The following is a 23,780-nucleotide window of genomic DNA, read 5'->3' on the forward strand; positions in this document are numbered from 1 at the left end:
GGCGTAGAAACTAACTTTCGTCAGCCACCACAGGACCAGTTACGCATTTTTTTGAAAGCGAAATTAGTAAAAAAAATGCGAAGAGAGCAACGAGAAGCTTCCTCACGACCACACAGCAGCAATCAAGATGATCGGAGCAAGAGAATACAACAATTGCCTTTAGAATTACCATTGTTGGTTCCTCGGGATAAGAATTTTACGTGTTTTCATGGATTTATTACTTTGGATCAACACAAGGATCATGATGAAGAAAAATTGGAATTGCCTTGCCAAGTACATTTTAAATTTCATCAAAATTATACCAACACTAATATCACCAATGACAATCATGGAAAGGAATCTAAAAAAATACAATCGGTACAGATCTTAGCTTGCCCAGAGTTACAGGAATTGTTGGCCAAAAAGCCCACACGTTCCATGTCATCTTCCAATCCATCCTCATCGTATGAACACATATTGGTGGATCGACTTTTAAAATGTCATAATAATCATATGGATGCACCTCTCTCGCAGCAATGTACGAATATATTATGTGAAATGAAAAATTCTCTCTCACAAATCCATTCTCTGAACTCAAATACCTTCACAAGCGTAAAAAAAGAAAATTCAAATTTATTTAATCCAGGAGCTTTTTATAAGCAATTTTTAAAACAGGTGGATGAAATTGGATGGAATAAGGTTGCAGATTTAAAAGTAGATTTATCCACTGTCACACTGTGCATTACTGATTTACAGGATCGAAATCATTATGTTGAAGTCAATACATCAACCATGGAAACCTTTGCTGAGATTCCTCCAGAATGTCAAGCCCTTGTTGATGCAGAGTTAAGCAAAATATCTTCATCATCCAATATTTTACAAAATGATTTAATGATGGATGACAACCCTCACCATGTATTATCCTTGAGCATTATTTATGACAAGTATCGCGAGATAATTGAGAAACTTTCTGATTTTTTCACGGTCATTGAAGATTTTGATGAGCATTTGAGAGTGTTAGAACCTGAAAAACCAACTCGTAGCCATACTATGAGACGTATTGTTATTGGAAATCACTGCTCTCTTCAACTTCAAATAGACCCATTCAGGCCAAAAGAGCGACCTAAAGACATCAAACTGTTGGGCTCTGACTCGATCATTTCTCCTCTTCGCTTAAAAATTAATCAGAATCGAAACAAGTGGGATTTAAGCAAGTTATTACGGGAGAATCTTGAAACGGTTATGGAGACGTCATTTCCAGCCAAGAAGAGCGCTGATCCAAATGTCATGAATACAGAAGATGAATATTCTGAGAATTGTGGTGTTTGTTATTCGTACCGAATGAACATGAAGGTTCCAGATAAGGTTTGTGACAATGAGAAATGTAGCATGCCATTTCATACAGAATGTTTGATCGAGTGGCTTCGATCTATTCCAGGAACGCATCAGTCGTTTGATACCATGTTTGGTTCATGCCCTTATTGCTCTTCGCCCATTAGTGTGTCCATCATCAAGTAGAGTTCTTCGAACATTTCCATTCATTCGAAATGAATATATTCATTAATCTAAATGTCTTGAGCCTTAACAGAATTCTAGTCATGATTTAACGAGATTGACCAAAATGATATTTTAATATTTAATGCAAAAACTCTGATAATGAGTATTGTATTTCATATGATTTTTTCAAACTCATTCATTATGGTTGGAGTCAAAGTTTGTCCAGTCGCAATTAAGGAACTCAATTATCCAAAAATGACATACAAACTAAACAATGTCATGAGCACAAATAATGTAAACAGCACATTGACAACGTGTGAAGAATTTTCTTTCAAAGCCGTACTGAAAGATTGTTGTTGTGAAATGAATTCTCTTGCTGACCGGAATATTTGGGAATAATTTAAGGTCAAGTGTTTAGTTTTTTCAGGAGAGCTTGAGCCGGTCATCCATGACACTACGAATAGTGAAATAATTGAAAAGAGAGCTATACATGCACTGAAATGTAGAAAGTTCGAATGAATGTAGTTATCGAGTATGACTCTGGCAACGTGTGGCAACTTGTACATGTTAAATGAAGTTCTATTAAAGAGAGCCTCTAAAAACAATCGAGACAATCCCAATGTGTTTCCTAGAATTAAAGTGAATATGCATCCGTATTGATTTGGTGTTTTAAACAACACTCCCATCAAGAAGATAACAGCAATTGGCGCTGCCAAATAGCCCATGACTGTTGTAGTTGGGTCATAAGTAAGGACGGAAATTCACACACAACATCAAGTGTAATTTTTAGAAACAAAAACCACCCACCGATATTTGAACTACAATCCAAAATGTTGTACTTACTCTTGTGAGTGTAAATGTAGAGTTGTTTCGACAAGACTTGCACCACAGGAATAAATAATAATCCAATCACAGTCACAACAGCTCCTGCAAGCTTTCCGACAACCACATACTCCGTATTCCTATTTGGAAGGTCAAACTCTGAAGAGTTAGGATCAGCTGCAGCAGGAACATTTCCCTCGCGTGGTGTTGACAATATTTGCTGAGCATTTTGCATGATTCTTCGTTTGTCAAAATACTCACGAACGACTCGATAAAAGTCCATCGTAAATAGAGTCGATGAAGAATGAAACAATGATGCTAAAGAACTCATTAAGGCTGCAATAATTGCAGAGAGCAATAGACCTTTGAGACCAGGTGGAGCTAATTTGGTAATGAGTAGAATGTAGGCAGAATTGGGATCATCTTTTACCTCTGGAATTAAAACTCGAGCAATCATTCCTGGAATTACCATTAGGAACAAAGGTAAAAACTTGATTAAGGCTGCCAACACGCAACCTCGAATGGCATTGGCTAAATCTTTGGCAGCGAGAGCTCGTTGCTTGAATAAAATTGTCAAAAATTCAAATTAATTCATTGATATACAAGTAAGAAAGTATTGATAAGAGATGATGACAATACACTCATGAAAAACCTCCTTGACATGATCATCAACTTACCACAATAGATTGATCAGTACACCAATACCACATGGATGTCCAAGTCATTCCAAATAAAACTCCAGTCACAGGAAAATCATGGTGTGAAGGAGGTTGAAAGAGATGCATCATTGAGTCTGGAAGATTCTTCTCTAAACCTGAATAGCCTCCAACTTTAATCATTCCTTGTGCAAATAAAATAGTGGCACCTATAATCATGACAATGGTCTGTAATACTTCTGTGTAAATTACGGCTGAAAGACCTCCCAACACTGTATAAATACCAGTCGAAATAACGACAGCAGCAGCAGAAATCCAAACATCCCATCCAAGCAATCTGTGTTTACGTGGATGCATATAAAAAATACATAATTATATGATAAATAAATATAATAATAAAAATAATAAAATACATAAATGGTTTCAAAAGAAATTACAAAATTTTGTCAACCATTATCAGACCATTCCAATCATAAAGCAATTAATGGTAAATTCAAGGCGTTTTTCGATCATGAATGATGTGATAAAAATTTCAATAATTCAGAAAAATGTCATTAAGAATGGAGTGACCCAAATTTTGCCTTCACAAGCCATAAAAATACATACACCTTAAACACAACCACTCCAGCATAAATGGAAACACTAATTTTGGTCATGACATACATCACAAGTGACATCATACTCAGATACATTCGACAATTTCGATCAAATCGTTTTTCTATAAATTCTGGCAATGTAAAAACTTGAGTCCTCAAATAAAATGGAATGAAAAGCCATCCCAAAACTAGAATCCAAATTGGGCTGTAAACTTCAGCCATTCCAACAGCTAATCCAATGGAGGCTCCTGAAGAAGAAAGGCCAATAATGTGCTCAGCTCCAATATTACTTGCAAATAGAGAACATGCAATGGCAATAAATCCAACATTTCCATTCGCCAAAAAGAAACTCTTGGATCCTTTTTTCACATTTTGAGCTTCTTCATCATTTTCTTCATTTGAATTTTGTGTGAGATGATTTGACAGTGCAGATGAATTCAATGTCGGTAGTTGTTCATTTCCCAAATCCACTTCTTTCAATGCAATTTCATTGTCATCATCCTCCTCAACTCCGAGAGTCATGTCACTCACGTTTTTTTTCATGGTGATGCCCTCTATTGTTGTCTCCTTGTTAGCAGCAAGTCCCTCCTTCGTTGTTGTCGTCGGGGTCGTCATAGCGATGAGTGAGTCTTTGGATGGTATGGGTTGCATGGCAACCTCTCGAAAAGGATCCTCCTCATCACCAAGAGCCGTTCCATTCCATCGACGTTGATTCTTTCGTTCTCTGCAATATTTTAGAAATCGTTTCACACCAGAAACAATGGTCGAATAAAGACCTATCGAAAAGACAAATAAAAAGTAAAGAATAATGACAATGATGTCTGTGGTATCAATGGGTGAGTAGGAGGTGGTTGCAGTGGCGTTGTTGTTGCTGCTACTACTACTCGTTGTGGACATGTTCCGAATAGTTGTTGTTTTTATAGTGTAATGAATGTGTATATTGGACGTATGAATCGAGATTCGAATTGTGAATAATTGATGACCAGACAACGCCACTCGAAAGAAATCAATGACAAAAATTTGAAGGTATATTTGCAGGCAACACCGACGGAGAAAGAGGAGAAATTGTTTTTTCCAAGTCCGCCCTAGCAGCAAGTCACTTTCTCACCAAGTTCAAACATCGATCTGGCAAACACGCCACAACAGTGGCCTACGAGTCAGATCCATCAATGTACATGGTAAAAACACCTCAAAGGAGAGAATTCTGGACATGGTATTGCTCAATCTGTCTCAAAATTGTGAGAAAACTCTTGGAAAAGACATTGAAGACTTGTGTGCTAATGAGAGAGGAACGGGTTGCTTTCTCTTTCGAATATCTTGCTTGATCATAGAGATCTAACACGGTTTCAACATCTTCCAATGAGAGGCCGATTCGATGGCGAATCTGTTCGAGCAAATCTCGTGGAGAACCACCCAACAATGAAGCACAGGTGGCATCATAAGAATTCTGAAGGTCATAGAGTGAGAGCACTTGCTCGAGTAGGGTGTTCATGGAATTTTGAATGAATTCTCGATACGACACGGGACGTGTTTGCAATAACTGCAGACGATAGTCGGCTAAGGCTTTTAATGCCTTTTCTTGTTGCTCGATTGTTGTTTTCTGATGAGGAGTCTCTTCCTCACCATCATCGTCATCATCCTCTCGGACCGAATGGGAAGATATGAAATGATGTGTGTGGTGATGATGTGATTCAATTAAGGAAGTGTTGGATTTTCTTCCGCTGGTTCTGTTTTTCATCATGAAGGAAGATGGATTGGAAGGTGGAGGTGTTGTGGAGCGGCCATGAGGCGAGAAAGACTTGGGAGATGGTACTGCAGTTTCGCTGTGATGAGAAGTTGGTTGTTGTTTCTGCTGTTGTTGTTGTTGATCAATCGGATCAGCCACCTTCCAGTACCATGCTCGTTTTTGATGATGAATATCGAATCGGGATGATGGTTCTTCAACCTGCTGTTCATGGTGATCATTTTCATCATGATGATGAAATGAAGGAGAATCATTCATTGAAACCTCCAGGTGTAGCATGGGATCAATGATTTCTCGCTTCACTTTCCAAGAGTAATTGGAAAACTCTGAGGCTAAAAGGTATTCCTTAGTGGACATGAAACTCTTAGAGTCAGCGAACGCAGAGGCATTCCTCTGATGAGAATCAGACATTCTGGACAGGAGTATTTGCCTTTTCACTTTCCGAATGGCTCCAACAAGGACTACGATGGACACACTGAGCAAAAAACAAATCACCACAACGATTGGGATGGAATTTGTTTTGTACTCTTCGAGAAGTGCCATTAGGGCGTACGTTGAATTTTTTAATGTCAGGTGTTATGTTAATTAAGACTGCATTCCAATTTAAAAAGTGGTGGTTTAAGAACTCGGGTTCCTTTGAAAAAAGTCGAAACGAGTCTGGATAACTCTTAATGAGGATGTTGGGTGGGCATGTTCGATATATTCATTCAATTTTCTTACTTCTTGATTATTCCTATATTGTTGCATCATTGCCTTCTTGATCTTTCCAATATTTACTCATCATTCTCTAAAAGCAATGTTGTTCCTTATTGTTCACTGTTACTCTTCATGATTTGACCATTATAAATTAACAGCATTAAACAGAACTTCAGCAGCATGTTCATTGTAAATGATCAAACGAATCAAAGCTACTCTCCTCATCATGTAAAAGTCCATCATAGACCATTCCAACGAATTTGATAAAGTTGAATCGCCCACTTCGATATGGATCCAAGATATCCATCACCTTATTAAAGTCTCGTTTTGTGAAGGGTTTTGATTCTCCAGTGAGAAATGACTGTGACGAAACATCTCCAGTTTGTTTGACGTAGTTTTTCTCTGTCCAGTAATGAAAATGAGTCAAATAATGCTCAAGCTCATCGGTATTGATCCAGCCATCTTTTCCTTCCTCGTCATTCTCTGATAAAATTTTGAATGCCTCCAGTAATTGCGTGCGTCCGATTCCAGAAGGTTCTGGTTTGTCCATAATGAGGTGAACGAATTCATTAAAGCTGATGGAATCGTTGGGTAAGTGAATGTCTTTTTTCCTGTAATAGGATTCATGTGCAGACTGAATTATTTCTCGTATTTGCTCATTCGTTACTCTGTATCCGATTCTTTGAAATAGGCCTCTGAGATCACGAGAGGTCATTCTTCTGTTGGTCAGTTGTTGCTGATCAGTTATGGATTTTCTTTTGACCTTAATATTCTGTAAAGGTGTATTGTTGCGAGTAGGAGCTGTGTTGGAGTTGCTATTGATATCGCTAGTTTGTAAGGAAGGAATACTGATCGATAAATTGGTTGAGGCATTATAGTTCCCAGGCAACTCAGACGGTGAGGGAGTCAAGTCTTGTCTTTTCGGGGGAGGAAACGAAAAAGCACTCAGGGCATTGTTTGCAGTATTGGCATTAAAGTTGTTGTTGTTGTTGATGATGACACCACCACCACCACTAGTATCATTGTAGGCGATGGTATCACCTTTGGTGGGTTGAGGCTTGTTATCTAAGAAAAATTCCTCATCGGAAATCAATAACAATTCATAAAAGGCTCTCGCCTCAGCCATTTCTTCCTCACTCATCAGGTATTGAAACAGATGCATGTTGGCGGAGGCCTTTGAATTGGAACTACTTCTGGTTCGTTGTTGACTCATTTTTGTTTCTTGTGTCGCTTTGTAAATTGACTATGTGATGTATTGTTTGGACACAACAGTACATGACGATATTAAATTATGTGTTTATTAGGGCAATCCCATATTGATTTGAAAAAGCTTACATGTTTGAAAATCCAGTCATTTTGAGAATTAATATGGAAAAGTCGTCTACTTGCTTTCCTCTTCCTCTTCTTCAGCAGGAGGGGTTATGCCTCTCTTTTCCAAAGAAGCATTCAATACTTCTTGAGCATATTCCTTGTTCATCAATCTATCATCACGAATACCAGCGTCTAAGAGCACCTTGTAGTGAGTGTTTGGACGATTTCTATACAAGTATTCTTGAATGGTGGTTCTCAAGGAAGGTGATTGAAGCTTGTCCAACTTGGTTGACTTTAAGATACGCATCAAGTGAATAGCCAAGTCTCGAGCCATTTCCTGAGTAGCATTATTGACATGGCAATTGAGAGAGCCCAACTTGTATCCAAAAGAAGATTCATTCAATGTGACGCTAATAGCAGCATAGTTAATTAATGGAGAAACGGAAACAAATGTTTCAGTCATGTCAAATTTAGCAAATGGAACAACGCCTAATCTTGATCGTAGGTCCTCATCCAAGGTTGCCAATTTCTTGCCAGTTCTTGCCTCGGAAGTCATATCCTGTTGCAAATTCAAAAATCTACGAATTTCTCGCTCTCCACTTGCAGTATTGTAGGCCACAGCTCTTTCAACAATTGGTTTGTCCAAGTGGGTTTTTCCCTCTTCCGAAGCTGGATAAGTACACTTCCAAGTTGTGCGGCCATCAGAAGAAGTGATTTTACAAAGCCATGTATCTTTGGATGTCATTGAGTATCTCTCAAATGATTGTCTTTGCTTGGCAAGCTCTGAAGCATCAGAGAGAACTTCATCTTGTGGAACGCTATCGTAGTATGTAACGGTATATTTGTTGGTTTCCTCCACCTTTCCACCTTGTTCCTTCAACAAATCGACGACTTGTTGTGGATTTTCAAAACCAAATTGTATGTTAATATTCACGTCGTGAGAGAAGGCTTTTTGTACCACACCCACTTGGGACAAGAGATGATGGCTTTTGTTGGCATTTTGAGCAAATTTAGCACTCTTAGCGAAGAGAGTCTTGGTACTTTGAGCCTTGTATACGGAAGCCAAATGACTTGATGAGGTAAATCTACGTGCAACCGAGAACATTCTATGATGATGATGAAAATATGTTTTTTGAAAAAATAGTGGTGATGCCGAAAAAGAGAACGAGAGAAGGGCAGCAACAAGCGTATTTTTTTTATGATGATGAAAAAAAATTATTGAATTGCAATGAATTTTTAATATTTTCAGTCTAAAGAGCTTTGGAAGACAAGCTGTTGATCAAAAGAGTGTGGTTTCTGTGTTCAATGAATTTTATTTGGACTCCTCTCAAACAGAACTCCATACTGAAATTGAGTGCGACAAGAAACGCCCGACTTCAACAATATTTCCTGGAAAAAATTATTATAATAACGTATCGATCATACGTAACATCATACGTAATATTGTTCGTCTTGTTTGCAAACCTCGTCCATCATCATCATGAACACCACCTCATCTTCCTCCTCATACCGACCTGCCATGAAAGTTGCAGACGCGTTAAGTATTGTTTTAAACAATATAGACCTCATTCCTTTCCATCGTTCGCCCTTGATGAAACTAGAAATTGAGCCTCCAAATTCAGCCGATGCATCGAGTGGAAAAAAGAAGAAGCAGCAACAACAACAACACTCGGAAGACGGTTCATCCTCTCGTCTTCAAATGATACCCTTTTCTGATCGGAATAAGGTGATCAAATCACAGATTGTGCGTATTATGTTGGATACTCACACCTTGTGGGAGAGGTCAGCTCAGAACGATGTTCTCTCCAACGCAGCTTCCCTTCAACTCATTACTCAGCTGCAGACGAAACAACTACCTCCCAACGCATTGCCATTGCATCCGAACACGATCACTACAGCGGAACAAGTGGATGATCCTTACGAAATGAATCGATTTGTGAAACAATTTCTGATTGATGGTTACTTGGTGATTGACCCTGCCGCTCTCAAGACCTGTGGACCCATGTTTCATAGAGAAATGTTGGAATTGGGACTCTCAGTTCGAAATCATTTAACCACAAAGATACCTCAGATTTTGCATGTTTTTTCCGATTCGACAGTGAAGAAAGTTCTCACTCGATTGCTTGGATCAGATTATGAAACACTTCCGACCACTCACATGCATTTGAGTGAAAGAGGAAGACTTGATCAGGTATGTGTGTGGTTGCGGAACTTTGTATTATTAATAATGATTCAAACGAACACATCTATTGATTGCACAATGTGTGGTTGGAATTGATGTACATTGCATGACTGGTGTCAATTTTTTTGATGACCATTCTAATCTCAATCGATGATTAATTTCGAATCAATAGCACTGGCATAAGGACGATTTTCAGGATGGATATATACGACCAGTGGAGCCTCCAACCACCTTAAATCACGTAATGGCCATGTACTATCCACAAGATACAATTTTAGAGATGGGACCAACTGCCATTCGACGAGGTAAGTCGAGTACTAATTACAGAAACCATTCTCAAATTCCACTTTATTGAAACACATTGTGACACACTTCAATCCTTTATTTGTTTAGGTACTCACTTTGAAGGCTACTCGAATGATTATGTTCCTGATCGATATTTATTCGACCAAAATCAGACCAAATATCGAGAGGTGTCTTTGACATGCCGAGCAGGAACTATTGTCATGCTGCATTTCGAAATTGTCCATAGACGAATGAAGAACACTCTAACAAATAGGTTCATGATGAAGTTTCAGTTTAGAAGAAGGCAACAACCTCCAACTCCAGGCAGCAGAGGTTTGAGTAACAAAATGAAGGCGATTGCCTCAACGATACAACCCTATGACGAAGTGAATCCCATTGATGACAATTACGACCATCAATTTATTGATCCATTGGCAAGAAAAATTTGGAATTGGATGCATGGCTTGCTTCTGTCAGTAATCGAGTGAGTACAGAGTTTGGAATCAAAGATGACGAAAGTGAAAAGATCCAACCACAAAGAAACCTTTCTCCAATAATACTAATAATACTACTGGTAATAGAGGATGATGGAACTCTGAATTAAGAGTTAAATTGTTATATATTGAAAGTCACACATCATCATTAAATTCTTAATGTTGAGAAGTAAAAAATCAAACTGAACCCTAAAATGTCTCATTCAAGCGACACCCATAGAACGAAAAAAAATTAAAAAAAATGAAACAACAATTTATGGGCGTAGCTGTAAATCCTTCATCCATATCTTCCTCTTCAAGTAGCAGCCACACAGGGAGTATTATTGGATCATCATCATCGGGTGGAGTTGCAACTGGAAATTATCTTTCTGCCCTCACTCAAAATTCTCCAATGCTAGGTGGTAAAAATCCATTGGTATTGAATGGAAGCAGTAATACAAACATCAACTCGACGTCGTCGGGTGCTCTTGGTAATGTTAACACAATCATCGGTAGCTCGCGAAATTTAAATCAACACCAAACAATGGGTGGGTTTATGAATCAGACAAGTTCTGGCGTGGGAGGATTAATGGATGGCAATTTTAATCAGAGAGGCATGGGAGGTATGACTCCATCATCGGCAACCTCGATTCGAGGCGGTGGACTTCCATCATCATCATCGGGCCTCATGAATCAGCCTGGAAGTGTGAATCGTATTTCTCCTACTCAACAACTCATAAACCGATCAACAACACCAAGCAGTAGTTTGAATCAAAACACGACACTAGCATCGTCGGGAGTTTCAGGTGATTCATATCGGCCTTCAGAATCAATTCTATCAATGATTAATAGTGGACAACAATTTGCTGGGCAATTTCCATCTAGTGCCATGAAACTTCCCCAAATCTCCCAAAATAACATCTTTAAGAATATTGCCCTTTCAAATTACACACCACAACAAAAGCAATCCATGATAATACAAGTGAGGAACTTGGCGCAACAAAATGGATTTGATGCCAACACAATCGATCAACATTTTCAAGAGTATCTCATGTACGAGCAAACGAGACAATATCAACTCCATCTTTTGCAGCAGCAGCAACAAATGCAACAACGTCAAGTTACTGCTGACGACAAGTACAGTCTTTTTGGGCTGACAAGCATTTTCAAGGCAAAAGATTCTGATTTAGCTGTTCTTGCTCTTGGACTGGATTTGACATCGCTGGGTTTAAATTTGAATGCAACTGAGCAAATCTATCATCAATTTGCATCACCCTTTTCTGACATTCAACCTCCTGGAATTATTCCTGATTACAGAGTTCCCGATTGTTACAAGCTTCACATGCCTCTACACGAATTTCACATTGAAAAGTTTACTGACGAGACGCTGTTGTACATGTTTTATGCCATGCCACGTGATGTTTTGCAACTTGTTGCAGCAAGAGAACTTACCAAAAGAGGCTGGAAATACCACAAACCTACCCAATTATGGTTTATCCGAGATGTCAGTGTGAATGATTTTGTTCAGACTCCAGACGGTGAGAAGGGTACATATTTCTACTTTGACGTCCAATCGTGGTCTAGGAAACGAAAAGCTGGCGTCATATTAAGTTATGATATGCTGTACAACCCTGCTCCTTTCTTGCAACAACAACAGCAAAAACAATAGTTGTTATTGTGTAGAACTTTTTAAAAAGATAAATCTAATGCGATATTCTCCCACATCTAGAAAAATGCAAAATTTTCTGACAAGAGATTGACCTTACAACAATGATCGAATAATTTATACAATTCTTTCCAAATCTTTGGCATAGAAAAGAGTCCTTGTAATGACATCTCTGTTGGTTCCTTGGAAGGTCTTTTTGTCTTCTGTAGACTTTTCAAAAACGACCTGATCGTTTTCAATGCTCCACATCATTCTTGAGGCAATGAAGTCTCTGGTTTCATTTTCGTTTTGGAAAAGCAAAAGCTTTTGAATGCCTGGTAAGCTAATTTTCTCATAGGCAAGTTCTGTACAGTCTGCAATTTCCTTTCTTATTGTGTCAATCATCAAATCCATAAAGACATTATATTCAGGAGCAGGTGCCTTATCTCTTAAACTTCTTAATTTTGTATAGGAACCTTCCATCAAGAATAATTCCATTTGTATGGCGTGCTTAATATACATGCTCTTCTTGTGAAGTTCAATTGGAATCAACTCCAACTCTGTGTGAAACTCGGCAATTCTATTTTGTGCCAATAATCTCAATAAATTTAATCCGAGAATTAATTCTTCACGGCTACTCTTGTTAAGTCCAGGTAAACGAAGGTCGTAGTATGCCTTCACTTGTTTGACATTTCTTTCGAAGAGATCCATATCTTTTGTTTTTGCGCTCAAAATCACAGCGTGTTCAAGAATTTCTCGAGTCAATAGAATTTCTTGTTTTGTGTCTTCATTGAGAACAAGTTCGCTGACTAATCCAGAAGCCACTGCAAGAAATGATGGTAATTGAGTGAAGAGTTTCTTTTTTTGTAAATGATCATAGTATGGAATAACAAGTATAATCGGGCCCAATAATCATTCAGTGATCACCACGATCGGAATTTCATCCCGATTTCATACAACAAAACAAGATTGACAAAACATTCCAAATAACATTTTCACTACTCACCTTCAATTGTGCCAATTGTTGAACAGCTTGAGCATTTTGATTTGTATCGATGGCTTGTTTGAATTGTTGAAAGAGTGGAAAAATTTGTTGGACAGAGACGACGGTCATTTTTTTCGAATTGAAAATTTATAAATAAAAATGATTTCCTGCTCAGAGAAGATAAAGTAGTCAATACACTGTTCGATTAAGAGGAACGTTTATGAATGCAAAAGCATCAATTAATTGATAATTGATAATTGATCTTGGACTGTTCATGCCAATTAATAAAGAGATCTTCTAGAGTGAATGGTGATGGTGGTGGTGAAAATTATCATTAAAAGGACCCATAGGTATTAAAAAGAATCAAAAACACTCCATCCACACCTACAAAATAGTAACAATCTTCATATCCTCCACCCCAAGTATTCATTCCTTCATCGTACCTGAAAATTTTGAGAGGCTTTTCAAGTTTGTATTGTTCATGCCATCCGATGATTTTTCTGAGAGTTTCATCCGTGCATTGTTCTAAAGGAACTTGTTCAAATGCACCCTGTTGAGGGAATGTTCGATTCGTGATTCTTTCAATATTTTGTTGGGTGATGATGATCTCACTCTCGGAAGGTTTGGTGGATTGGCTGAGATTGTATAATTTTGTAGTATTGGATTCATATCCTCGTGCGGAAGCAACTCTGGGATTTTCCTGTTCAAGGAGAGCGAGTTCATGAAGAATTGATGTCATTCGGAGGAGTGTGCAAGTTTTGAAAGGGACTTTTTTATAATTGGAACATTCTTTTGCCCTGAACTGCTCAGTGCTGCTTTGACATTTTGGGAATGTTGGTGGGTGAGATTATTCTTTCCAAAATCAATGAAGATTAATCGAACACATTCAACACAACAATCATTACGAATATTTTGGTCAACTCTCGAACATTCAACTTTCAGCATCACATCAACAAATGATGATAATTCTTAATGAAAATATTTCGACCACCATTACCATTGTGGTGGTGGAAGCTGTGATGGTGTCACATAAAGTGTCCCTTGATGAGTTTTGTTGATATGGTGGTACTATCATTTATTTCATTCGCTACAACCTCTCTATCATTCAAAATGCCATTTCATTTTCATCATTCCGGACACAAAACGGCAATCTTAATTCTTTACAAAATTAAAATGGTGCCTGCGACCAACCTACTCCTTAAGGCTTTCATCATCTCCGTCCCAAAGTCTTTGTAATATTCAAAAAAAATATCCAACAAACCATACTTTCATCATGAAGACTCTCCTTATTACACTTTCTGCCTTAGTGCTCTTTTTGGGAATTCTTGCTGCTTCCATTGAGGCTCAACAGGCTCATTGCTTTGATAAATCCTTCCAAACTCAACTCCGCGTTTTTGAACCAAAGAGAGATTTTATTGATACTCAAATGCTCTTTGTTGATGCCGATGCTGGTTTGACCAGAACTGATATGATCATGAGAGAACCAGTCGCGAGAAATGTGAGCGTTTATATCAATTACAAACTCAACAAGAGATGGATTTATGAGGTTGCTCAGAACTTTTGCCATTCTGATGTTGTTACTCAACCTCAACAACCTTTCTGTATTTCATCCAATGCCACTTATGTAAGGTAAGATTTTTTAGTGTTGTTTCAATGTTTCTAATCATCACGCATACGCTGTGTCTAAACTGTTAATTATTACTCTAACACGTGTTTCTTTCGAACGAATGGCACACGAAACACGGTTCCCTCCACGATTCACTCCTGTTCGACATACGTCCCACATAGATCTGACGTCATTGGAGGAACCCTTAAGGTTGATGTTTATGATGAGAAATTGTTCGGTTTCTCTGCTCGTATTCTCTATGCTCCTGCAACCAATACTCCTGTCGAAGTTATGACTAAGGCCGGTGGCTTTGGCAATGGAATGATCATTGAGGAGTACTTTAACTGGATTCATCAAAAGCCTGCTCCTGCAGTCTTCACTTTGCCTCAAGCTTGCAAGAACGTTGCTGCTCAAAGAGCTGCTGTCTCCCCACAAAATAAGGTAATGATCACTGAAGTTACCAAGAGAGTCGATTCTTTGCTCTACAGAAAGAGTGTCAAGACCTTGCTCAGCCAACAATAAATTGAACGCAAGCAATACGTCGCAGCGACTGCGAGAATCCAAATATATTGTCACTAAATATACCGACAAGAATTGAAAATAAATTAATACAATTTGTATTCAACAATAAATTCTTCTAACAAATAATAATCACAAGCATATGAAAAGTAGGCATGAAAAAACTCAGAAGAATTTGGAAAGCATAATCAAAATAGGCAAAAAAAGGAATCTAGAGAGGAGTCAAAATTGAAAAGTAAAGTTTAGATGAACAAATGAATCATCATCATTAACCCATCAATACCAAAAGGTGAACCATGACAGTGGTGGTGTCAATGAGATCAATCGATTCACGAGTTATACTAATTTTGGTTGTTGTTGTCTTCTACTTTTCACTGATACCCTTTTGACGAGCAGTCTTTAAAATCAAATTACGAACAAATTGCTTCTCAGAGGCAGCATTTCTCATGATGGCCATTGGATCCGATGACTGAGATCTGAGAATATTTGGACAAAACACCACTGCCAAGTTTTCACTTGTCATCATGGTCTTTTTACAATTTGGTAACATGTCAGAGAGAAAATCAAGAACAAAGTTAAGAATGGTACGATTTCCGGGTGGTAATTGATCCAAAACTGCAGCACTCTCTTGTTCACTGTTTGCTACAGAAACGCAATGTTCATAGAGACGATGAGGAATGAGTGGATCTGCCAACTCACGCAACCACAACTTGAAAAGAGAGGCCAACACGTGAGGATCCTTCTCAGAGATTTCAAAATTGCATTTACAGAATTTGTCTTTGAGAGCTTCCACTCGAGAGACGTCTCCAGGCAATCGGAAAATACCTTCCACATTTGTGAAATTCACCTTCTTTAAGGCTTCACTCAAAATATATAAAATGTATGGCTTGGATGGATCGAATTGTGGGAATTTTTCCTTTTGCCATTTCAAATATTCTACAATGGAAACACCAAATATTGGTTCTGGTGGATGAGGATTTGACATGTTCTTAATTTCATTGTCCGATGGAAGCGTTTTTCTTGGGCCTGTGACACAAGATCTTCTCAAATGTTTCTCAGAGAGGAGAGAAAATTGTCGAATGCGTTCGTCTTTACCAAGTTTTGGATGTGTCACAATGGTGTGTTGTAAAAAGTGTAAAACACCCTCTTGTAAATCATAAGAAGTTGGTGGAAATGCAGAGAGCATGAGTCCAAGAAGTTGAAGACCTTTCACAGCACTCTCAACCTTTGGATTGTTGTTGGTTTGTTTACAAAGATAAATAATAAGCTCATTTCTAATAGGTACATTGAGTAGAGCAATTTGAAGAATTTCTATTAGAGGAAATGTGTTCCAAATTTCATGATGACGACATTGGGTTACCATAAATCATGTGTTGTGAATGTGTGTGAATGAATTCATTCATCATCATGACATTTCGTAAAAAATTAATTAATATAAATAAAGAATGTTTAAAATTCAAAACTTACCCTTGGCAAGGAAAAAATCATGAACATTGGTTCCACTTTTCACAACTTGTTTCACAGTTGGTGAACACTTGTCAAAGGTACGGTCTCCCATAAATAATTGAACCAATTCAAAGCATCTGAGAGCCTTCTCTTGATGTTGTTCCATTTTAATGGGTTGCAGTGTTTGATTCAATCGATCCTTTTGGAATTCAATCAATTTGTCAACCTTCACTTGTTTCTTAAAGAGACCCTTCTTGAATTTTTGGAAATGTGTCACGCCGTACTTGATCAAGGTATGTTCACCCTGTGTAATTCGTGGCAATGCATCGGAAGCCTCTTGATGAGAATCTTCAGCAGAGGTACCCATGTGAGAAGATTTTGGTCGTTGAGGAGTTGTTGGTTGAGCATTATTCGAGGAGCCCGCTTCTGTTAACAATTTGTAATCTGCAATGTTTTCAATGGTAGAAGGAGTGTGATAATGTGTCACTTTCTTATTCTTATAGGGTGGTTCCCAAGTAGATTTTTGAGTTTGTCGATGGAAATAATAGGTACGTCCAGTATTTGAATCCACTGCAGCTTCCCAACCATCTTCCAATTCTAATGATGATATTTGTTTGGAAATTTGTGGAGAAGTGACAACCTTTGGAGTGGTAGTGCCGATTGTACCTGTTGTTGTTGTTGTGGAGACACTACTCGAGTGTTGAACAATGTTGGAAGTACTCAACGGTTTTTCAGAAGGTTCTTCTGCATCTTCGTCGTCATTTGCACTACCACTCGTATTCTTCTTGGTTCCGACAAGATCAAGATTCAAAGTTGCTTGTTGTTGACGAGGTGTTTCAATCTCATCATCATTCTTAATGATGTCTTCTTCTTCATCTTCTTCGTCATCACTATTGTATTGAGATCGAGTGAATAGTCCAGAATTTGCAGGAACACTTCCAATAACATCCAAATTGGCAGCAGTTGAAGGAGAATAGGTTTCAATCTCCTTCTTCACATTAATTGGAATGGCATGTAAATGTGACACTCGACTTTTCAAATTTGACATGACATTATCTTGAGATAAACTTCGTTGATGTCCAGAAGGAGTGCCAGTAGTATTGTTCGATTTACGTCCTTTTGGTTGTTCTGAATTCAACAAGATCAATGACTCATCTTTGTGAGCATTTGATGGTGTCTTGGGAGTGATGGGTGTTTTACCTGTCATTTCCATCACAGGTGAAACTGGAGATTTTAATTGTTCGTGAAGTTTAGTTGAAACATTCATTGTTGTATTCAAATTTGGAGAACTCAAATTCATCGGTAAGGACCATGTCGTTTCTCCATTTGTTTTGTTATGATAGTAATGTCTTTTTGTTTGTGGATCGTAAATGGTCAACCAAACACCATCATCCGATTGAACAATGGCAGCATCTACAATTGGAGTATTATTGGTTTGATGATGATGTTGTTGTTGAGGAGGAGGAAGAGGTGTTGTTGTTTTTGGTGTCGTTGTTCCAGTTCCGTTAGAATCATGATTGGAATCTTCTTCTTCTTCTTGATGATGATTCACGGAGGAACTTGAAGACATTTTTTTAAAGTGATGATGAAAGGCTTTGTTGTAATTGTTAATGAAAACAACACAGTTGTTGGTGTGTTCCTTCTAAAGTTGTTGTTGTTGTTGTTGGTATTGATGATGATAAAGAAGAAGAATGTCAAGTTCACAAACGAGTTCTTCTCTGTTGATGATGATGAGGAAAAGCGATGATAATGGAGTGTGATGTGATCGAGTTTCTTGAGAGATAGCGAGTGGATACGCCTTTTTGTCAAGTGAAACGTTTTTTTTTCAGGTTGAAAAGTGTGGCCGTCAGCTGTCAATGAATTTTTTATGATTGACAAGATCGCTCCTGGACAAGAGAGGGAATGATCAATAAGAAGCATTCGATAATGTCTTTCTCAATTCTGCATTAAGGATTAGGTTTCAATTGGTCATTGTGAAGCACGAATTTTCGAAAGTTGTTCATTCAAAAGGATTTGCCATTCTTTCTCATGTATGAGACTGAATTTAAAAAAGGAAAGTTCTTCTCAGCCGAATCCTTTTTGTTTTAACATGCACATTGTAGATTCTCTAATCTCATTTCTTCTGAGAAGAGCATGAAGAAGAATATATTGACAACCATTTAAGAATTATTCTGCTCCAAGAATTTATTTACAATTCATCACCATTATGATATTGATTCGTTGTGAAATATTGATTGTCTTCTGTGCGAACCGAGTGTCGATGATCATTTCCACCACTCTCAACACCAAATAAATAATTTCTAATGTTCATCATTCCATGTTTACACTTTTTCAATTGTTTTCGAATGGTCTTGATCAATAAAGATTCCGAATTGGATAACACAAGATTCCAAAATCCAATACACAATGGAATCAACAACACAAAACTAAACACATAAATGATCCATCTCAAAATCATAAAAGTAGCACTCGTGTCATAGAGAAAGGGATTATCTCGTCGACAGGAATCACTCATTTGGAAGATCATTTCACTCACAATACAGGACAAGACGAAAAATACAAAGGAAAATAAAATTCGTGAAATTCCGACGTAAAGTAGACTGTTGTGAAGTTTGGCAGAAAGTTTTTCATTGCCTTTCATTAAGAGTTCCAATTTCCGATTTTGGAGTTCGGGATCTTCGGGAGTGGAGTTGTGGACATCTTCGATGGATTCCGAGGACTCTTGATTAAAGTGTCCATATTCCCGGACAGAATCTGCCACTTGTGATTCCGGTTGTTCATTGGCATTGGGATCGTAAAAGAATTTGTAGCCCATAATTATCAAAATCGATGAAAAGGAGAGAGAAAGGGCTGCTCCGATCATGTCTAGAAAGCCCAATCCAATGATTAAATTGAGAAGAAGCTCATGATTGCAATGATCTTGTTGTTCATCGGCGTTCGGAGTGTTTAAGCCTCCGACGAGTATTCCGTAGAGACCGATGGGAAGAGAAGTGATGCAATCGAGAAATCCAATGATGCAGAAAAATCTAATGTTGATATGAGAATGGGAGTGTGTGGTTGAAAAACAATAATGGACCACTTTCAGAAAATATATTGTCAATAAACATACATGATCGAAAGCTTTAATCTCAACGAGGGATCGTATTTCATCGAGTAGAGCAATTCTGTCAGGAACATTTTTTTTCTTTCTCTCCGAATTCTTTTACCTCTCATTCCAAAAACAGAATGAATTGTGAAAACCAACAACAAGACCATCAAAGCCAAAGGACCTTCTATAATCAGATGATATCATCATACAAGGGACTATTTATATTCCCCACAAAGAGCTTTTGTTGTCATATTCAACACACACACATGCTTGGTTGATTCTTTTGGATTTTCAAAACACTTCAAAGTATTTCATCCAAAATATTATTCTTTTTCATAATATTCTCAAAAATATCGTCCAATAATCTCATTTGTTCGTCTTCAGCTCCAGATTCAATTAATGGAGATTTTGTATAGAAATTATCAGAATGAGCACTTGTGGGTGTTCCATTAAGGTTCGGTGAGGAGGCACCGATATTAATACCCATTCCACTACTAGTGTCACCAATATTATTCATTCCATTGATCATGATCGAATTGTCATGATAGGTTCCAATCATTGGTGACAAAGAAGGCGAGACATTCATAGTTGCAGTGTGTGTGGAAGAAGAATGGAGTTTGTTCGTGTTGTGGACACTTGTGGAAGTGGAAGAGGTGGCAGCAGATGTATGATGACGTCCTCCAGAGGGTGGTGTTGATGTTGTGTTCAGTTTTTGATTCATCTTGGGTGGTGTGAAGGGAGAATAGTTGTGGTTTTCATCCAATGATGTGTGTTGTTTGGAAAAGGCAATAATGCTACTTCCTCGTCGTGTGACATGGTTACTCGAAAGTGTGACTGAACTTTGATTTTCAATGAGTTGTGGAGCATTTTGTTCTTCTTTCTTGGCACCGTGTTGTCTCTCATTGAGATATTGAAGGAGAAAACCAGTCTCTTGTGAAAAATCAAATCCAATATTTTGAGAATCAGTGTAATAGTACTTTTTCAAAAATGGATGTGAGAGAAGTGCCTCTGCTGTTGGGCGTCCTTTGTTTTTGAGACACTTTTTCAAGAATGTTTTTAGTGAACTGTCACATGAAGAAGGTAAATATTCTACAAGTTGATAACCATATTGTACAATTAACTTTTGAAGAGTAATTTGTTTGTTTGCCGATTGTTGATAGGTTTCTAGAAAATTAGGAATAAGTTCATAGGGATTTTTACCACCAAGACAGAGCTGTAAAACAGTCACTCCAATACTCCAAATGTCAATGGAATAGTCAATGGTGACATGACTTGCCTTAATGACCTCTGGGGGCAAATAAATAATGGTTCCAAATTCGTGATTGAGAGTCGTGCCTTCAGGATTAGCTTCACCAAAATCAGCTAATTTGATGCAATCTGTGGTTTCAATGAGTATGTTGTGAGCTGTTGAGATGTGAAAATTAAATTAATAAAAAATACAAATGAATTGACAGAATGAAACGATTGGCAAGAAGAATCCAAAAGGTCTTTGAAAAAGAATGCTTCCATAGAAATACATACGTTTGATGTCACAATGATAAATATGATTTTTGTGTAAGTAATCGACTGCAGATATTAATTGTCGAGTATATAACGCAAGTCGATGCATGGTGAGATGTCTATTGTGAGCCACTTCGAGATGGTTCACACTGCGTGATGTTATTATTAATGAAAAAAGATCATTGTCCATACTACCTATAACTCTCACCAATTACTTACAGTTCGAATAAATTACCTCCTGGTAGATATTGAATCTTGATGTAATATTTTCCATTGCCAGACTTGTAATCGAAATATTGCACAATATTTTCATGTTTCACTTTGTCCTTCTTGTATACATCGAGTTCTCTTTTAATCTTGGAGCAATCAATGACTTTTAGTGCGAAGAGAGTCTTGTCATTGTGATCAAGGCATAGCATGACACATCCAAATTGTCCTCTTCCCAATTCTCTGATCTGTGTAATTATTTCGCGAAAATGACATCATGTGAATCACGAATGATGATAAATTATTTCCTTGTCATGATTCATGAATTGCATGAAAAGTGAACCTACCTCTGTCCAATCTTCCATTTTATATTCAAGAGTCACTCTGAAAATATCCTCTCCGCTCTTGTAGGCGTCAGACATCATTTGTCTAAAAAGTTCACTTGTTGTAGCCCATAGCACCTTCGAGTTCAATGTATACTCAAATCGAATTTCCCTCATTGTTACAATTCTGTTCTTAATGATTTTCTGATTGATGAAGTTTCTCAATTCAAACTCAGACGTCGACGAAGTATATTTGAATGAATACGTTTGACCATTGTAAATGATGGCCAAATTTTTCTCCTTCTTTTCAAGATAACATTGTCTTGCAAATTCTATGGATTCTACACTTTTCACACCCTTAACAGTCAACTGATTAATATCAACATCGTAACGTTTGATTAAAAATCGAATCGCATCCTTGTTTTCATTTTCTGCCGCTTCCACCAAGTAATTTGTAAAGAAAGTGCGCAATTCCGTGGCTGAGTTTAGCATTTCTTGTTCGAATTTATCAATTTTGAATTGTTTCATGTATTCTAAGGCCTGAGAGAAGGCCTCGACCTTATCCTCGGGTATTGATCGTTGATGTAAAATATCATCAATAATTCTGAGCTTTTCAATCCGTTTTGCATTTTCAACAATGGTATCAAATCGCGAAAATTTGTTCAACATTTCGACAATGTTCTTACTTCGTGTTAAATCACCAGGTAAATGATTCGAAGTGCTAATGACGAACTTGTTTGCACCATGAAGGAGTAAAGTCTTTACCACTTTCTCATTGTTGTTAAGACATGCATAGTGAAGAGGCGTCATAAGGGTGTCAGGATGTGCATAATTCACATCTGCATTTTTCTCAATGAGTAATTCAATGCTTTCACTGGGAGCATCGAGTTGTGTCAATATGAGAAGAGGCGATCGTTCAGCCAATAGTTTTCGTTGCAACTCCTTGTTACTAGAGTCGGCTTTTGGTTCTTTCGTTTTTGCATTGGCATAATCGTCCATATAGTTGGTCGAGTGATATCTCAGTAAGAGTGACAAAATTTTGTTTTCCGTATTAATTTGTAATTCTGCTTTTGGGTTTTTGCTTGATTTTCCAATCATTTCGCAACAGGTGTGAATACATCTCTGGAAGTTTTGAAAGGGTAGTTGTAGTGAATTATTATATTTCAATGATGGTAATGAGTTATATTTTGCAATTCATTCTATTCTATTCTACTTACCATCTAAAAAATGGAATAAAGTCAACATGAAGAAGTTGATTCATTGAATATTCCTACTTACTCCATTCTGTACATGTTTATATAAACGTGTTTATTCACAAGTCCATTGAAATAATGTTAATCATATTTAACAAAATTCTGTAGTGAAAATTGAAAAAAACATACCCTGTTGGTATAATTATCTCTCATTCCCATCTCCAATAAATGTTTAACGACTTCATATTGTCGTTCTTTAACAGCAGTATAGAGCGGTGTCTAGAATGTGACAGTATTGAATATGAAAAAAAAAGCATTCCAAAAACTTCACATACCTCTTCGTCAAAGGTTGTTTTCACTTCCATTTTCACATTGTATTTTTCTAGAAGAGTAATCACATCAATATTTCCACCTTTACAAGCGACATGAATCACATAAAAACAATCGGTCATTTGTCGAATAAATTTGTTTGGATTTGCACCTTTTTTCAATAAATATTCTACAATCTCTACAGCACCGAGTTGACAAGCGAGTGCTAGTGGAGTATAACCCTGTGTTGTTTTCATCCAAAAATCGGATTCAATATGGAAAGGGCATTGGATGAATCATGCAAGTTCCAATTTCATACAGGCGTCACACGTTCCAATAATAATATCGTTACAAAATTGCATCATTGGAGGTCAATATTCACCTCTTCAATTCTTCCGACATTAAACATACCTCCAATGACATCATCTTACTCGAATTGTTATATACATCTTCAATTTTGTTTTTTCCAATATTCAGAAATTTATCAACTAATTGCAAATCTCGTCTTTCGATCGCATCAAAAATATCAAAATCTCTCGAACCAGAACCTCGGGTTGGTGAAGAGTCAATGAATGGACTACTAAAGTTCATCATAATCACAAATGATGATGATGAGGTGATGGCGATGATACAAAGAATTCAATTATTAAATATTCTTCTTCTTGTTGTTGGCAATTATATTAATAAAAACCCAATGTTGGTTGAAATTTCTTCTCTC

At 37.5% G+C, this 23,780-nt stretch overlaps 13 protein-coding genes across 13 annotated transcripts; 4 read left to right on the forward strand and 9 right to left on the reverse strand.

The window, feature by feature from the left end:
• Positions 1–75: 75 nt before the first annotated feature.
• On the forward strand, positions 76–1,497 carry FDP41_009894 (uncharacterized protein; the record flags this gene model as incomplete). Its single annotated transcript, XM_044713901.1, has 1 exon — positions 76–1,497. One exon carries the CDS (start codon positions 76–78, stop codon positions 1,495–1,497), a length of 1,422 nt encoding a protein of 473 aa, XP_044556387.1.
• Positions 1,498–1,721: 224 nt separating this feature from the next.
• FDP41_009895 (uncharacterized protein) lies at positions 1,722–4,447 on the reverse strand (the record flags this gene model as incomplete). Its single annotated transcript, XM_044713902.1, has 4 exons — positions 1,722–2,203; positions 2,320–2,857; positions 2,976–3,291; positions 3,561–4,447. 4 exons carry the CDS (start codon positions 4,445–4,447, stop codon positions 1,722–1,724), a joined length of 2,223 nt encoding a protein of 740 aa, XP_044556388.1.
• Positions 4,448–4,739: 292 nt separating this feature from the next.
• Positions 4,740–5,705, reverse strand: FDP41_009896 (uncharacterized protein; the record flags this gene model as incomplete). The annotated part of the gene is made up of 1 exon (XM_044713903.1): positions 4,740–5,705. One exon carries the CDS (start codon positions 5,703–5,705, stop codon positions 4,740–4,742), a length of 966 nt encoding a protein of 321 aa, XP_044556389.1.
• Positions 5,706–6,174: 469 nt separating this feature from the next.
• On the reverse strand, positions 6,175–7,203 carry FDP41_009897 (uncharacterized protein; the record flags this gene model as incomplete). Its single annotated transcript, XM_044713904.1, has 1 exon — positions 6,175–7,203. The coding sequence occupies one exon, from the start codon at positions 7,201–7,203 to the stop codon at positions 6,175–6,177; it is 1,029 nt and encodes a 342-aa protein (XP_044556390.1).
• Positions 7,204–7,371: 168 nt separating this feature from the next.
• On the reverse strand, positions 7,372–8,406 carry FDP41_009898 (uncharacterized protein; the record flags this gene model as incomplete). Its single annotated transcript, XM_044713905.1, has 1 exon — positions 7,372–8,406. The coding sequence occupies one exon, from the start codon at positions 8,404–8,406 to the stop codon at positions 7,372–7,374; it is 1,035 nt and encodes a 344-aa protein (XP_044556391.1).
• Positions 8,407–8,781: 375 nt separating this feature from the next.
• FDP41_009899 (uncharacterized protein) lies at positions 8,782–10,256 on the forward strand (the record flags this gene model as incomplete). The annotated part of the gene is made up of 3 exons (XM_044713906.1): positions 8,782–9,492; positions 9,656–9,788; positions 9,877–10,256. The coding sequence occupies 3 exons, from the start codon at positions 8,782–8,784 to the stop codon at positions 10,254–10,256; spliced, it is 1,224 nt and encodes a 407-aa protein (XP_044556392.1).
• Positions 10,257–10,503: 247 nt separating this feature from the next.
• FDP41_009900 (uncharacterized protein) lies at positions 10,504–11,910 on the forward strand (the record flags this gene model as incomplete). Its single annotated transcript, XM_044713909.1, has 1 exon — positions 10,504–11,910. The coding sequence occupies one exon, from the start codon at positions 10,504–10,506 to the stop codon at positions 11,908–11,910; it is 1,407 nt and encodes a 468-aa protein (XP_044556393.1).
• Positions 11,911–12,024: 114 nt separating this feature from the next.
• FDP41_009901 (uncharacterized protein) lies at positions 12,025–13,000 on the reverse strand (the record flags this gene model as incomplete). The annotated part of the gene is made up of 2 exons (XM_044713910.1): positions 12,025–12,744; positions 12,893–13,000. 2 exons carry the CDS (start codon positions 12,998–13,000, stop codon positions 12,025–12,027), a joined length of 828 nt encoding a protein of 275 aa, XP_044556394.1.
• A 205-nt stretch (positions 13,001–13,205) lies between these two features.
• Positions 13,206–13,610, reverse strand: FDP41_009902 (uncharacterized protein; the record flags this gene model as incomplete). The annotated part of the gene is made up of 1 exon (XM_044713911.1): positions 13,206–13,610. The coding sequence occupies one exon, from the start codon at positions 13,608–13,610 to the stop codon at positions 13,206–13,208; it is 405 nt and encodes a 134-aa protein (XP_044556395.1).
• A 534-nt stretch (positions 13,611–14,144) lies between these two features.
• FDP41_009903 (uncharacterized protein) lies at positions 14,145–14,999 on the forward strand (the record flags this gene model as incomplete). Its single annotated transcript, XM_044713912.1, has 2 exons — positions 14,145–14,500; positions 14,660–14,999. The coding sequence occupies 2 exons, from the start codon at positions 14,145–14,147 to the stop codon at positions 14,997–14,999; spliced, it is 696 nt and encodes a 231-aa protein (XP_044556396.1).
• A 361-nt stretch (positions 15,000–15,360) lies between these two features.
• On the reverse strand, positions 15,361–18,012 carry FDP41_009904 (uncharacterized protein; the record flags this gene model as incomplete). The annotated part of the gene is made up of 2 exons (XM_044713913.1): positions 15,361–16,307; positions 16,464–18,012. 2 exons carry the CDS (start codon positions 18,010–18,012, stop codon positions 15,361–15,363), a joined length of 2,496 nt encoding a protein of 831 aa, XP_044556397.1.
• Positions 18,013–18,630: 618 nt separating this feature from the next.
• Positions 18,631–19,619, reverse strand: FDP41_009905 (uncharacterized protein; the record flags this gene model as incomplete). Its single annotated transcript, XM_044713914.1, has 2 exons — positions 18,631–19,468; positions 19,552–19,619. The coding sequence occupies 2 exons, from the start codon at positions 19,617–19,619 to the stop codon at positions 18,631–18,633; spliced, it is 906 nt and encodes a 301-aa protein (XP_044556398.1).
• Positions 19,620–19,831: 212 nt separating this feature from the next.
• On the reverse strand, positions 19,832–23,656 carry FDP41_009906 (uncharacterized protein; the record flags this gene model as incomplete). The annotated part of the gene is made up of 8 exons (XM_044713915.1): positions 19,832–20,934; positions 21,052–21,179; positions 21,250–21,485; positions 21,585–22,682; positions 22,839–22,844; positions 22,943–23,032; positions 23,089–23,304; positions 23,474–23,656. 8 exons carry the CDS (start codon positions 23,654–23,656, stop codon positions 19,832–19,834), a joined length of 3,060 nt encoding a protein of 1,019 aa, XP_044556399.1.
• Between the last annotated feature and the right edge of the window lie 124 nt (positions 23,657–23,780).

This window comes from Naegleria fowleri, assembly GCF_008403515.1.
Source record: "Naegleria fowleri strain ATCC 30894 chromosome Unknown tig74, whole genome shotgun sequence".
Taxonomy (NCBI): Eukaryota; Heterolobosea; class Eutetramitea; order Acrasida; family Naegleriidae; genus Naegleria; species Naegleria fowleri.